Source organism: Garra rufa, chromosome 11 (assembly GCF_049309525.1).
Source record: "Garra rufa chromosome 11, GarRuf1.0, whole genome shotgun sequence".
In the NCBI taxonomy this organism is placed as follows: Eukaryota; Metazoa; Chordata; class Actinopteri; order Cypriniformes; family Cyprinidae; genus Garra; species Garra rufa.
Window position 1 is genome coordinate 2,039,369 of NC_133371.1, and position 14,755 is coordinate 2,054,123.

Consider the following 14,755-nt stretch of genomic DNA (forward strand, 5'->3'; position numbering starts at 1 on the left):
CACGAGTTTAGCATCCGGCTCGTGACATGTGAACGCGCTCTGGCGTAGAATACGCAAACACCATAAGGGGAAATCAGTGAAAAGTCCCGGATGAGTTTGCTCAAGCAAACGTAATCTTTTAGCTTTAAATCGGTTAAAACAATCAGGATAAGCGCAAGTAATTACCGTTTTGAATAGCCGCTATACCCATAGTCTCTGTGCACTGTGTAAACAATGAGTGTTGTGTTCATGCGACAGATCGCTTCCGGCGTTTGCGTATTCTACGTCAGAGCGTGTTCACATGTAACGTGCCTGATGCTAAACTCGTGCTCAGGAGAGATGGACGTGGCTGTGTATCAAGGGTAAAAAATGATAAAAATACTGTTCAGTTTCTCGCAAAAAACGATCGTTTCGTGTCTTAGGACATCAATGTATCGTCACGAGTCGCAGGGTGTAATTTGGATTTGTCTGTGTATGTTTTTGTTTACTTTTAAAGGTTTGGTGCCCATCTACTGCCATTATATGGCTGGACAAACAAGGGACACACAGCTGTGGATCATTCAGATCAACACAGTACAGTATTAAGAATCAAGTTTATGTAAACTTTTGAACAGGGTCATTTTTTATAAATTCAACTATTCATTTCTCGTGTGGACTATATGTAAATGTTTTTTATGTGAAATATCTTTTTCAGGTCAGTACAAAATGAAAAATAACATGCATTTTGTATGATCTCTCTTATTGGTAAAATAATTACCATTTTGTAGATTTTGCAAGGTGTATGCAAACTTTTGACTGCAACTGTATATATATATATACATTTATTTTATGTCTCTGTGTTTTGAGTCGGTGTGTTCAGGTCACCCACCTGTACTCCTCTGAACACCCCATGTGTGTGTATGTGATACTGAGTGCTGCAGCTGTATACCAGTGGAGCTCCAGCAGGCGCTTCAGCTTCATAACCACCACTGTGACTGGACACAAATCCAAAGAAAGAGAGCTTATATATTAGTATCCAGTGTAAACATGACCCTATACCCAATAAGATTCTCAGAAAAGACAAATTTGAACATGTGTTAATAGCTCTGCTATATATGAATTAGCTTTCCTCCTTATTAACAAAAGGATGTTGTAATATCCAAAAATAACAGTGTAAAACTGCCTCAACTGTCATAAATGATAGCAAGGGGGAATGTCAGTCTGGAGGGGGATTTGTAGTGTGGGTAATAACGGATGAAGAGCTGAAGACTTATAAAGCTTCTTCTTTGTCCGGCTCACTTCACATCTCAGACTACACAATCAGCTATTGCTGGTCCAGTCCTCCCACAGCCCAACCATTCATCCGTTGAGTAGATAAACACCCTGTTGTCATGGCATTGGGGGTGAGGAAGGTGGATACCAAATCTTTTATCTGGACAGCCGGCATAAATATTCTGCCCAGCGTCCCAGTCACCTATTCCAGCGGCATAGTTCATCTGTCTATAGACAAGTACATGTTCACTCCATGACTCAAAAAGAAACACAAAATTCCCACAATGCTGAGGGACTTTCCCCTCTGCTCTTCAGCTAGTCTACATCGCTTCATTTCAACATCTTTCTGTCTCTCTCACACTCATAAGAACACACTATCCCAGGACTGCCCCTTCAAAACATCTAAGGTCAGACACTCTATCTGAGCTGGACTTGGTTGACTGAGCAGGATCCATTCCTATCTCCTCTGCTGTCACCACAGCATAATTCATACTCCTACTTCAGTCTGTACTTTTTTTAAGGACAGTGAGGCCTTCCTTCAAAACAGACACTAATTAGAATGGGACATGGAAAGGAAAGGAAAGGAAAGGAAAGGAAAGGAAAGGAAAGGAAAGGAAAGGAAAGGAAAGGAAAGGAAAGGAAAGGAAAGGAAAGGAAAGGAAAGGAAAGGAAGAGTCAAAAAACAGTAGTCTTAAAATAGTCTTAAAGGAAAGAGAAAGAAAGTGTTTAAAAGAAAAGAAAAGGGTTGTAATTAAATAGGATGTAACAAAAGGAAAGGAACTGGAGGATGGGAAGAGTCCAAAAGCAGAGGAAATGGTCTTAAAGGAAAGAAAAATAGAAGTGTTAAAAGGAAAGGAAAGGAAAGGAAAGAAAAGGAAAGGAAAGGAAAGGAAAGGAAAGAGTCAGAAAGGAAAGGAAAGGATGGGAAGAGTCAAAAAGGAAAGGAAAGGAAAGGAAAGGAAAGGAAAGGATGGGAAGAGTCAAAAAGGAAAGGAAAGGAAAGGAAAGGATGGGAAGAGTCAAAAGGAAAGGAAAGGAAAGGAAAGGAAAGGAAAGGAAAGGATGGGAAGAGTCAAAAAGGAAAGGAAAGGAAAGGATGGGAAGAGTCAAAAAGAAAAGGAAAGGAAAGGAAAAGAAAGGAAAGGATGGGAAGAGTCAAAAAGGAAAGGAAAGGAAAGGATAGGATGGGAAGAGTCAAAAAGGAAAGGAAAGGAAAGGAAAGGAAAGGAAAGGAAAGGATAGGATAGGATAGGATAGGATAGGATAGGATAGGATGGGAAGAGTCAAAAAGGAAAGGAAAGGAAAGGAAAGGATGGGAAGAGTCAAAAAGGAAAGGAAAGGAAAGGAAAGGAAAAGAAAGGAAAGGATGGGAAGAGTCAAAAAGGAAAGGAAAGGAAAGGATAGGATGGGAAGAGTCAAAAAGGAAAGGAAAGGAAAGGAAAGGAAAGGATAGGATAGGATAGGATGGGAAGAGTCAAAAAGGAAAGGAAAGGAAAGGAAAGGATGGGAAGAGTCAAAAAGGAAAGGAAAGGAAAGGAAAGGAAAGGAAAGGAAAGGAAAGGAAAGGAAAGGAAAGGATAGGATGGGAAGAGTCAAAAAGGAAAGGAAAGGAAAGGAAAGGAAAGGAAAGGAAAGGATGGGAAGAGTCAAAAAGGAAAGGAAAGGAAAGGAAAGGAAAGGAAAGGAAAGGAAAGGAAAGGAAAGGAAAGGAAAGGAAAGGAAAGGATGGGAAGAGTCAAAAAGGAAAGGAAAGGAAAGGAAAGGATGGGAAGAGTCAAAAAGGAAAGGAAAGGAAAGGAAAGGAAAGGAAAGGAAAGGAAAGGAAAGGAAAGGAAAGGAAAGGAAAGGAAAGGAAAGGATGGGAAGAGTCAAAAAGGAAAGGAAAGGAAAGGAAAGGAAAGGAAAGGAAAGGAAAGGAAAGGAAAGGATGGGAAGAGTCAAAAAGGAAAGGAAAGGAAAGGAAAGGAAAGGATGGGAAGAGTCAAAAAGGAAAGGAAAGGAAAGGAAAAGAAAAGAAAAGAAATGGAAAGGAAAGGATAAGAATGAGAAGAGTCAAAAAGGAAAAGAAAAGAAAAGAAAAGAAAAGAAAAGAAAAGAAAAGAAAAGAAAAGAAATGGAAAGGAAAGGATAAGAATGAGAAGAGTCAAAAAGGAAAGGAAAGGAAAGGAACGGAATTTGGTATTTTCTTTAAAAGCACAGGTGTTGAGAGAGGTTATGAGAGAGTCTGTACCTCTTTATGCTAGGTGTCAGGGAGCTGACGGGATTCCAGGTAACACGTTCCAACTGAGACGTCATTTGGTAGAGATTATCACTGCCAGGAGAGAAGAGATAAATCAGTCATGTGACCTCACGTTCACTGCTCAGCTTTTTGAGAAGCACAACACTTTTAAAAAAGCAAGAAGCACAGCAAAAATAGAACGGAAAAAGGCAACAAAAAAACTGAGAATTTTGTTTTTTAAGTCGATATTTATTCATGCCATGTTATTTTTCTGGCTCCTAGACTGATTAGAATTGCAGATTGTCAGCAGTGTGGTGTGCTGATGTCTCTTTCTCATAATCACCGCTGATTCATAACTGTTTTCTAAGGAAGCAGAAAAACTGGAGGCTTGTTTGGCACTGCGGAAACACACATCGCTGCGCTTCACCACAAGTTGTGAAGTGTTGTATCTCAGCCAGCTGGTCCTAGCTGGCGAGTCGAATCCCTGGCACAGTCATGTATTAACTTGATGTTACACTGATTTCTGAGTATTGTGAGATGGATTTGGGGAAATGATCTTGACTCATATGCTGTCTGTGCCTTGTCTGTGGGCTGAAGTAGCAGTTTTTGAAGGTCAGCTAGTTTGAGATACAAAACGTTTAAAAATACACTACTACTCATTGTTATTATTTAACAATAATAATGATGATTGAATAATAATTGTTGTAGTCATAATTATTTAATTCATTATTTATAGTTAAATATAATATAATAATATAATAAATTATATAATATAATATAATAATTATCAGAAAATAAAGAAGTCGTGGTGGTGTTTCATTATTACTTTATGACTGGTTGCCACATTGCTTCTCAAAAAATTGCTTTCCATTACAGCTCATACCAGTGTTTCAAAATTATAGAGACCGTTTCTAGGTCAAACACTGATGAAAAATAAGGTGGAATTTCCCTCTTCGCTCCCCTCTAATCTCACTTTATTGGCAAGAAATGGAGGTTTGTGAGGTCACCGGAACACACTGCAACAGTACCAGGTTAATGCAATTGAGTGAGTTTGTGTGTGTGTGTGTGTGTGTGTGTGTGTGTGTGTGTGTGTGTGTGTGTGTGTGTGTGTGTGTGTGTGTGTGTGTGTGTGTGTGTGTGTGTGTGTGTGTGTGTGTATGTGTGTACCTGGTATTCATCACGTTGTGGGGACCAAATGTCCCCACAAGGATAGGAATACCAGTAGATTTTGACCTTGTGGGGACATTTCTCAGGTCCCCATGAGGAAACAGGCTTATAAATCATGCACAATGAGTTTTTTTGATGAAGTAAAAGTGTGCACAATCTCCTGTGAGGGCTAGGTTTAGGTGTAGGGTAGGTGTAGGGCGATAGAAAGTACGGTTTGTACAGTATAAAAACCATTACGCCTATGGAATGTCCCCATAAAACATGTAAACCCAATATGTGTGTGTGTGTGTGTGTGTGTGTGTGTGTGTGTGTGTGTGTGTGTGTGTGTGTGTGTGTGTGTGTGTGTGTGTGTGTGTGTGAGTGTATTTGTTTCCAAAAGCACTCAGAGCTCCATACAGAAAGGGGAACAATGGGGATGCTTCAATCACCTATTTTCAAAACTAGATGCATTATTTTTCTCTCTACAACATGAGAATAGTATTTAAAGAATGCATACTAATTCCTGTGTCACTGTTGATAAGCTACATTTGTCTTTTAAGGGGAAACACTGCAGGCCAAAATGCTGTTTTTCATGCACCTGTCAAGTTTAAGATTTTGGCCTTTTTGTTTTTTTATAAAGTGTTTTTTTCAGACTAGTGGAAAAACAACATCCAAAAAACACTATTAAGTGTTTCTTTTATAGCACTTGTGTCAATATATTTCAATAACAATCCATATTTTTAAAGGCCGTTTTCTCAAAATGAGTTTTTTCTCCTACACTGAGCAATAAATCTCCACTTCAGTAGCACTTACACACACCAAACTTTACATTTGTATTCCTGTCTATATCCTGAAGGGTTTTACAAAGGGATTTGTTCATATATAACTTGCTTGATTTTATAAAACATTTTATTTCCCCTAAAATTGTTAAATATATATTGTTTTCTGCCTTTTGGAGTTTTTTTTCTGAATTATGGAGTGATACAATGAGATACCCAAAATTCCCTCTGTAAAAACATTTTACTCTAATATGTCAAATAAAATTTAACAGGAATTTTGAAACTGACTTCATCCAGTGTTTATATTTTTGTACTAAAAATTAATGCAAATGTGTGCATATTTCATTAAATAATGGCTCATTTGCATATTTAAACCTAACATTTAAAACTTGTAATACAAAAAATGTTTGCAATTATTAGTGTAATCAATTAACTGGGTAAGTAAGGTGATGACTATTAGTTATCTTGAAATGTACACTGCTGTTCAAAAATTTGTTTTTGAAAAAAAAAAAGATTTTATTTTGCAAAGATGCATGATCAAAAGTTACAGTAAAGATATTTATAATGTTACAAAAAATGTATTTCAAATAAATGCTGTTCTTTCGAACTTATCTGTCATTGTTTCCACTATTTTTCCACAAAAATATGAAGCAGCGCAACTGTTTTCAACATTGATAATAATTAGAAAAGTTTTGAATGGCAGTGTAAATAGTTACATACTGATATTCTGGTTTACTGTTTACACATTGGAATGACAAGGACGGCAAAATCAGATTGCTATTCTAATCAATGCTCTCCTCTTCTCATAATAAAGTTCATCTTTTGAATACATAACTTTTTCTCTCCATCCTCTCGTGTCTCTGGGGAGGGCCAGGCAGAGAAGGGAAGAGGAATTTGGAGGAAACGGGCAGTAGATCACTGTGAGTGTATTTTGGCCTGCTGAGAGCTGCTGTGCAGTTCTTAACCTTTGTGCAGACAGCAAGACTCACAGCAGACTTACTTAGGATTTATCTGAGCCATCCAGACTGGGCCTCACCGACGCTCAATTCAGTCACTTACAAACCAGAGGGGGCTGTGCCACGGCAAAGACACAAATCACCAATATACATATTTCACGTCTTACACTAATTAATGTGCCTTTTCAAAAGAATGTTCCAAGTTCAATACAAGTTCAGTTCTATCAACACCGTATATGATGATTACCACTACATTATGTTGGTTACACAATGGATCAATGGTTCTCAATCTTTTTACTCCATTCAAAGCTGCCATTGTTTACAAATATTCAAAAGCCTGTGGCTTTTCCTGTTGTTTATTTATTTCACGGCAAAAAAATGCTTTTCTTACTTAGATTTTTTGTCTTGTTTTCAGCCCAAAATATAAAAAAAAAAATCTTAAATCAAGAAGAATTTTCTTGACAAGTTAAAATAATTGTCTTGTTTTCAGAAAAAAACAAGTCAAAATTAAGTGGTTTTTTTTTTTTTTTTTTTTGAAACAAGCAAAATAATCTGCCAATGGGGTAAGAAAAATAATCTTGTTTTCTTTTTGAAATAAGATTTTTTTTTTGCTTACCCCATTGGCAGATTATTTGGCTTGTTCTAAGCAAAAACTTAATTTTCTTCTGAAAACAAGAAAACTATTTTTACTTATCTAGAAAATCCTTCTTGATTTAAGAATTTGTAGATGCTTTGGCTGGAAACAGGACAAAAATTCAAAGTAACAAAAGCATTTTCCGCAGTGCTGATAAGGAGTTTCAAAAGATTACAAGATTAAAGTTGCAATATGTCGAGAATACAGTCAAAATTATGAGAATAAACTCAAAATATTTTGACAATGAAGTCAAAATTATGAGAATAAAGTCTAAATGTTTTGAGAATTAAGTCAAATTTACAAGAATTAATTTGTGGCAATTAGGAGATTTTGAGAGTATTGGGATATACTTGGAGATATTCCGAAGTCTAAAATAAAATCTGTCAGTTTTACACTGAAAAATAGACAATAGTGTGTTTTTTCATGTATAATAATGTTCCTTCCTGTTTATATTGTGCTATAAACTTGAAATAAACTGGAAAAAACACATTTATAATTTGTATTTCGTGATGAAACTGGCAGGATTTAAACGCTGAGCTGCCTTATATTAAAAGCAGCAAAGCACAAAATAATTCGATTTCTGGGTGACTGGCACACAACAAATTGGATTTTTCCAATCATTTACTGTATTTTACCATGATTAAAACAGCTTGTGAATAGTCACTTATACTTCAGAAAAGACAACAATATAACTTATGTTAACGAGATGGAGTCCACTTCAACCTTTAGAACGTTTTATTGTTGTTTTTAATTTAATACATGTGAGGAATGAAAGATTGGATGCCACTGACATTTTTGCAGAGAGGGTGGTGGAATTTTCACAAAGAAAACAGTATAATTGTCAAATGTCTCATTGTAATCGAAAAGACGACTTATTTACATGAATACAGAGATCTGTCCCGCCACATTAAAGAGTATGGAACATTATAGCAGGACACACTGTTTGTATTTCACTATAAAAAATGACAGATTTTGAAAGCTGAGACTTTGTTTTATATTAAAAGTACCAAAAGCACAAAGCTTAGTGCTATTACTGGGTGGCTGTTGCACTACATATTGGCCTAATGAATGCATCTCATTAGGCCACAGACATGAAATATTATTTCCAGGCATACTATCCCTGTATGATTTCTGCTAATATTTCACATTTATTCAAATCAATTGCAGTGGCCTTGAAACTTCTCCTGGTGCTCTCAATCCAGGCAATTTGCATGCACAGGCTATACTCTCAAAATATTATAACTTTAATTGCTACAGTTTAATTTTATAATCATTTTGACTTTATTCTTGTAATTTCAACTTTATTCTCAAAACATTTCGACTTTATTCTCTAAATATTTTGACTTAATTTAACTTGTAATTTTAGTTGTTTTTTTTTTAAACGTGGCACTAAAACGCTGTCATAAAATGGAGCTTACTCTACAATAAAAATAATAAATAATAATAAGTTTGCTTAAAATGAAGTGCTCATAACAGAGAATGAAAATGAGGATGGAAATTTAACATTGTTACAAATGTGAGCTTGTCTGATGCAAAAAAAACTTTGCTGCATGAGCTAACATCAAGAAACATAATATAAAGATTTGAAAATGCATTCCATGATCCATTTAAGGCTTGTTTGTCTTATTTTAAATCATTTTAGGTCATCTTGAGGAATTTTGCGAACCACTGATTTAGATAATATATGGCTTTTCTGCTTTTGAACCCTCCAGAATACCTTTGAGATTACTGCATGTTTTTACAAACCGAGGGACAAGCAGAAATTGTTTTCTATGGCTCGTCTCATGAGCTGTCATTAGATAATATTCAGGAATATCCCTTTATTTCAACAGTCGCATAAACAATTCGCCGTATTTTGGTAACTTCTTGTAATTCGTGACTGCTTCCTCTGTGATGCAATTTATTGCCTTTTTATTATTATTTCATGCATGATGAATCACACCTAACTCAATAATAACTCAAGTAAAGTTTCAATACTAATCATAATTATGAAATCATGTCACGAATCATGTTAATTCTGTCTGTTACTACACCATGTTTAGTGTGATAAGCAATGGTAAAAAATGTACCTGTTGAAGCCATTTCTCAAAAGCAGGGCCTGACTGTCAGGAGGACTGTGGCAGCCATAGACAGGCGGTGGGACGGTGTACTGCTGCTCACCTGCATATTCACAAAATCAAAGCATATTTCAACACTCAAAGAGCATATATCAACTTCAGTTTTCCTGTTTACAAGTGAAACAAAGCATTTTACAGTAGAGCTAACAGAGAGTGTGGCCTCATCTTTACTGCGGTTATCCAAACAGCGCTGGGCTCCCTGAGACCATAAAGCAGTCAGCAGAGTTTCTGAGAGCACTCTGTTCATTTCTAAGGGCAATAGACAGGGAATCAGTCCCTCGGCAGCACTAAACATTCTTCTCCACATCCACAATTCTGCTTCCTCCTCTCAGCTGCTTGAAAAAGAATGGCGATAATTTATGCCAGCATAATTTATGCTTAATGAACTTAGAAACTGTTGCAATACAGTGTTTTGAGTGTTCGAGGAAGGAGACAGAGAGGTAAAAAAAAAGAGCGAGAAGGAAAGAAATCAGAGTATTTACTGCTCTGACATTAAAACTCCATTTGACACTTAACCTCGAGATGATCCTTGCGGATACAGTGAACTCCAGATATCTATTTGTCTTATTTGTCATTCTATACTTAAATACACACTCACAAATTCACTCCAGATCTTATTTTGGAAATAATATACTTTGAAGAACTGGACACACATGCTATTTACAATTCAGTGAAACTTATACAGTAGTTGCATTTTATATTAATGCAGTGAATTAGCTGAATGAATCAAGTCCACTTTTACATGTAATTTCAAAATTATTTAAAAAAATTGTTTCAAAAAGTTGTTTCAACTTAAAATAATTTGTTACCCCTCTGACTTAAATTTTTTGTAATTCAGTCAACTTGAAATGTTACTAAATGTTAATTTAAATGACAACTGGAATATTGTGGTTCACTAAACTAAACATTTTAAGTCAGCGGGGTAACAAAGTTTTTTGAGTTAAAACAACATTTATTTTTTTTTTACAGTGTCTTTTGAAATATGGGTAAGATATACTGCCAAAAGTACTGACAAGCTTTTGTGACCCTGGACCACAAAACCCTTTTTTTATTTAAAAATTATTTCCTTGTTTTCAGAAAAAAACAAGTCTAAATTAAGTGAGTTTTTGCTTAGAACAAGCAAAATAATCTGCCAATGGGGTAAGCAAATAGAAACATTTACATAAAACTAAACATTTTAAGTCAGCGGGGTAACAAAGTTTTTTGAGTTAAAACAACATTTTTATTTTTTTACAGTGTCTTTTGAAATATGGGTAAGATATACATGCCGAATGTACTGACAAGCTTTTGTGACCCTGGACCACAAAACCCTTTTTTTATTTAAAAATTATTTCCTTGTTTTCAGAAAAAAACAAGTCGAAATTAAGTGAGTTTTTGCTTAGAACAAGCAAAATAATCTGCCAATGGGGTAAGCAAAAAAAAAATCTTATTTCAAACAGAAAACATGATTACTTTTCTTACCCCATTGGCAGATTATTTTGCTTGTTTCAAGCAAAAGCGCATTTAATTTTGACTTTTTTTTCTAAAAACAAGAAAATAAATTTGACTTATCTAGAAAATCCTTCTTAATTTAAGAATTTTTAGATATTTTGGCTGGAAACAAGACAAAAAAAGTAAGAAAAGGATTTTTTGCAGTGAGTAGTTGCATTTTATATTAATGCAGTGAATGTAATTAGCTGAATGAATCAAGTTAATTTTTACATGTAATTTCAAAAATATTTCTACACTGTAAAAAAAATTGTTTCAAAAAGTTGTTTAAACTTAAAATAATTTGTTACCCCACTGACTTAAAATGTTTAATTCAGTCAACTTGAAATGTTACTAAATATTAATTTAAGTGACAACTGGAATATTTTAGTTCACTAAACTAAACATTTTAAGTTGGCAGGGTAACAAATTATTTTGAGTTACACAACATTTTTTTATTTTTATTTTTACAGTGTATATCGTCTTTTGAAACATAGGTAAAATACACTGTCAAATGTACTCACAAGCTTTTGTGACCCTGGACCACAAAACCCTTTTTTATTGATATTGATACATCATTTAAAAGCAGATAAATAAGCTTTCCATTAATGTATGTTTTGTTAGGATTGGAGTGTGCAAAAAAGTCAAAATATTTAGAATATCACCTTTAAAGTTGTCCAAATTAAGTTCTTAGCCATGCATATTTCCAATCACAAATTAAGTTTTGATATATTTACGGTAGAAAATTTACAAAATATTTTCATTTTCATGGAACATGATTTTTACTTAATATCCTAATGATTTTAGAATAAAAGAAAAATTTATTATTTTCACCCATACAATGCATTCTTGGCTATTGCTACAAATATACCCCTGCTATTTAAGTCCAGGGTTACATTTATGCTAAACTAAAATACACTTTAATATAACTTCTATTGAAACTTGTATGTCATGTATTTAAAAATATATTTGTAATTAAACATTTGTGATGATCAAATAATACACTACACTTATAATTAAAAACAAGTAATTTATGTTTTAGTGTGTTCGTTATAGTGTACTTCGTTAAAGCACGACAAACGATTATAAAAAGATATATAAAACCTTTGACTTTACATCATCACAAAGTGCATTTTTTAAAAAGTACTTTTTATTTAATTAATCTTGTAATATCCGGAAGTAGTTTTTTTAATATTCTTGTAAGATCTGAAGTACACAAAAAGTGCATATTTGATGCAATTCAGCACTTTTCTTTTTCACAAGGTAGTGTGAAGCATTGAAAGGCGAAGTGTGTGATATTCATAGCTCCGCCTCCACACTTACCCCATTGGCTGTTGCTGTGTCAAGCTCGTCAGAATGCTTAAACAAACAGTATTTACACTTTCCAAGGAAATCAAAATCCAAATAGCTTACTTATGTTTGACTCATAATTTTCCATACCCATGGTGCTTTGGGGGGACATGGGGTCCTCAAGTTTGAAGGTATTGTTGGGGAACGGTGGAGTGTGGTGAGCAGGTGTGTGTCCATAACTGGGAGCTCCATCTAATGATACTGTACCATAACCTGAGAGAAAGAGACAAAGAAAAAAAAATTGGCGTTTGTTTGTTACTACTGCTAGTAGTATTCTGAAAATGACCTAATGTAAACACAGAAAATGTTCCACTAATACACTAATACTAATACTAACAAAATTCATTAAGTTATACAATATGCATCCCACACCAACAGATTTATAATTCATCTGGTGCATAAAGCCGCGTAAGCTTTTGCAATGAATCAATTTGTCATTGTGACTTTTCCTAAAGTTAATCTAATGATAAATTGCACAAGTAGATATTCCCAAAAATCCTGAAATCTTTGTATGCATTTATTTAAACCAGACATTTGTATAATTTGTATCGTGAGCTCTCAGATTTAAAGAAGAGAAGCTCTTTAAGAGATCATAGTGCTCAAAAAACACAACAAAAAATGAATGCTAGATTGCAGAGAAAAAAAATGCTTGTGCTTGTTGCATAATAAATTTATGCAACAGAGTTTAATCTTAATAAGCTACTAAGCTACTATAGAAAATGTCATTTCATGCTTCCTTTTAGTTTTAAAACCATTTTATTTGAAATTTTTGTTTTAAAAAATACAATCCAAAAAAGTTTTCAGTATTTATTTGGTTGGTTTAATGTAAACTACTTCTTTTAATTCTTTAATAAATTTAATTTAATTTAGTTTCCTTTACAACATGAGCTATCAGAGCATCAATATTGTGGTTTCCCAAATGTTTTAAGGAGGTCAGAAGTGCCCTTAATACAGGAACATTTATCAAAGCTTCAGAAAATGTCATTTTATGCTTCCTTTTAACATTAAAACCATTTCATCTGACATTTTTGTTTGAAAACAATCCAAAAAAAAAATTTTCAGTATTTATTTGGTTAGTTTAATGTAAACTACTACTTTTATTCTTTAATAATTTTTTATTTAGTTTAGTTTCCTAAACTAAATCAGCTATCAGAGCATCAATATTGTGGTTTCCCAAATGTTTTAAGGAGGTCAGAAGTGCCCTTAATACAAGAACGTTTATCAAAGCTTCAGAAAATTTCATTTTATGCTTCCTTTTAACATTAAAACCATTTCATCTGACATTTTTGTTTGAAAACAATCCAAAAAAAAAGTTTCAGTATTTATTTGGTTAGTTTAATGTAAACTACTACTTTAATTCTTTAATAATTTTTTATTTAGTTTAGTTTCCTAAACTAAATCAGCTATCAGAGCATCAATATTGTGGTTTCCCAAATGTTTTAAGGAGGTCAGAAGTGCCCTTAATACAAGAACGTTTATCAAAGCTGACACAGCAGATATGAAACCTTTATGCAGAATGCCATTTCATTAAAGTAGCCACAACTAGCACAATGGAAAATTTGTAGATTTTACGCTCAAATTGAAGTGTATTTGATTTGCCTCAATTATCAGATATGAATCACATATTCAAAAATGATAAAGTAAACTACTGATATACTCTGCAAGTCATTAAATTAAAAAATGCAAATGTTTAACTGTGAATAATACGATCGTTATTATATATAATATAGAATTAAAATAACTTTTAACTTAAGAATTAAATTGATCATTTGATTATATTTATAACAAAATATAAAAATCATTTAAAAAATGTTTTCACTAACATTTATAATAACAATATTTAATTTAAATGCATAATTAATAGACTTTTCAGAAGTAATATTTTAAGAATGATAAAAGACTTTTGGTATCAACAGCTCTGTAACTTTACAATCACACACCAACTTAATGCAAAACCTCAAACATCTCATGTCCACTTTAAAGTTCCACAGTCTTTCTGTTTTTGAAACCAACAGAAGAAACAAATCAATTTAGTGCGGGACAGCTGTCTCACCCTGGTTGCGTGGGGCAGGAGGGCTGTCCATGCAGCCTGGCAGATAAGGCCCGCTAGAGAACATCCTGCTCTGGCTGGACGGAGAATCAGCAAATGGCCCATGCATCCCTGTGAGCTGCCCCGAGAAGTGTACGGTGAAGGCCCCCAGACCGCAGTGCGGATCCTCGTGAGGGTCTGCGGGCCCCCAGCCTGGTTCTTGTTTGACGAAGGAGTGGGAGGGAAGAGATCCATAGGGGGAGGCAGGGTGAAAGTCCAGCATCGGTCCCCACTGTGGAGCTCCGCCGACGGGCAGGGAACAGTTTGCGTTCGGGACCGCTGGAAGCAGGGCGCTCAGGTCTCTGACGTCCGATCCCATCAGGGTACCCGACTCTGTCAGCATTTAGGAGGATTGTCTTGCAACACCCTGCAAACTAGACTTCAAGAAGAACCTGCGCTCACAGCTACAGGAGAAATCAGAATTTCAAAGAAAAGATCTTGAGGAGGTCCTACAAGGTGTCCGGTCCAGCAAAATGCGGTTTATCTGCTTCTGAGATGGGAAGTGCTGATGAGGTGTTTGGAGAAACGCATGGGAGAGTTTGAGCAGGAGTAACTTCACTCTTGTACATTTGTCTGGGTCTGTCAGCTATAAAAACCACCCCACCATTTCTAGAGGAGGAGTCAGGGCTGGGGGTTGTGAAAAAATATCACTTCTTCTGTACCTTACTCATCTTTTACTTGAACAGCACTTTCAGCCCTCTTCTGACTAATGCCTGGACGTGTGTGCATGAATATGTGTGTGTGGGTGGGAGGGTGTGGGTGTTTGTTT

At 34.9% G+C, this 14,755-nt stretch overlaps 1 protein-coding gene across 2 annotated transcripts in view; it reads right to left on the minus strand.

Annotated features, from left to right (window-relative positions):
- LOC141345895 (Wilms tumor protein homolog) overlaps nt 1–14,500 on the minus strand; it is a 21,016-nt gene extending 6,516 nt beyond the window's left edge. For both annotated transcript variants that reach the window (XM_073850819.1, XM_073850818.1), the window contains exons 1-5: nt 13,951–14,500; nt 11,988–12,110; nt 9,033–9,123; nt 3,461–3,541; nt 848–953 (exon numbers count right to left, since the gene is read on the minus strand). In XM_073850819.1, coding sequence (XP_073706920.1) covers nt 848–953; nt 3,461–3,541; nt 9,033–9,123; nt 11,988–12,110; nt 13,951–14,329 — 780 coding nt within the window. In that variant the 5' untranslated portion in view covers nt 14,330–14,500. The remainder of the gene's footprint in view (nt 1–847; nt 954–3,460; nt 3,542–9,032; nt 9,124–11,987; nt 12,111–13,950) is intronic.
- Nucleotides 14,501–14,755: the final 255 nt, after the last annotated feature.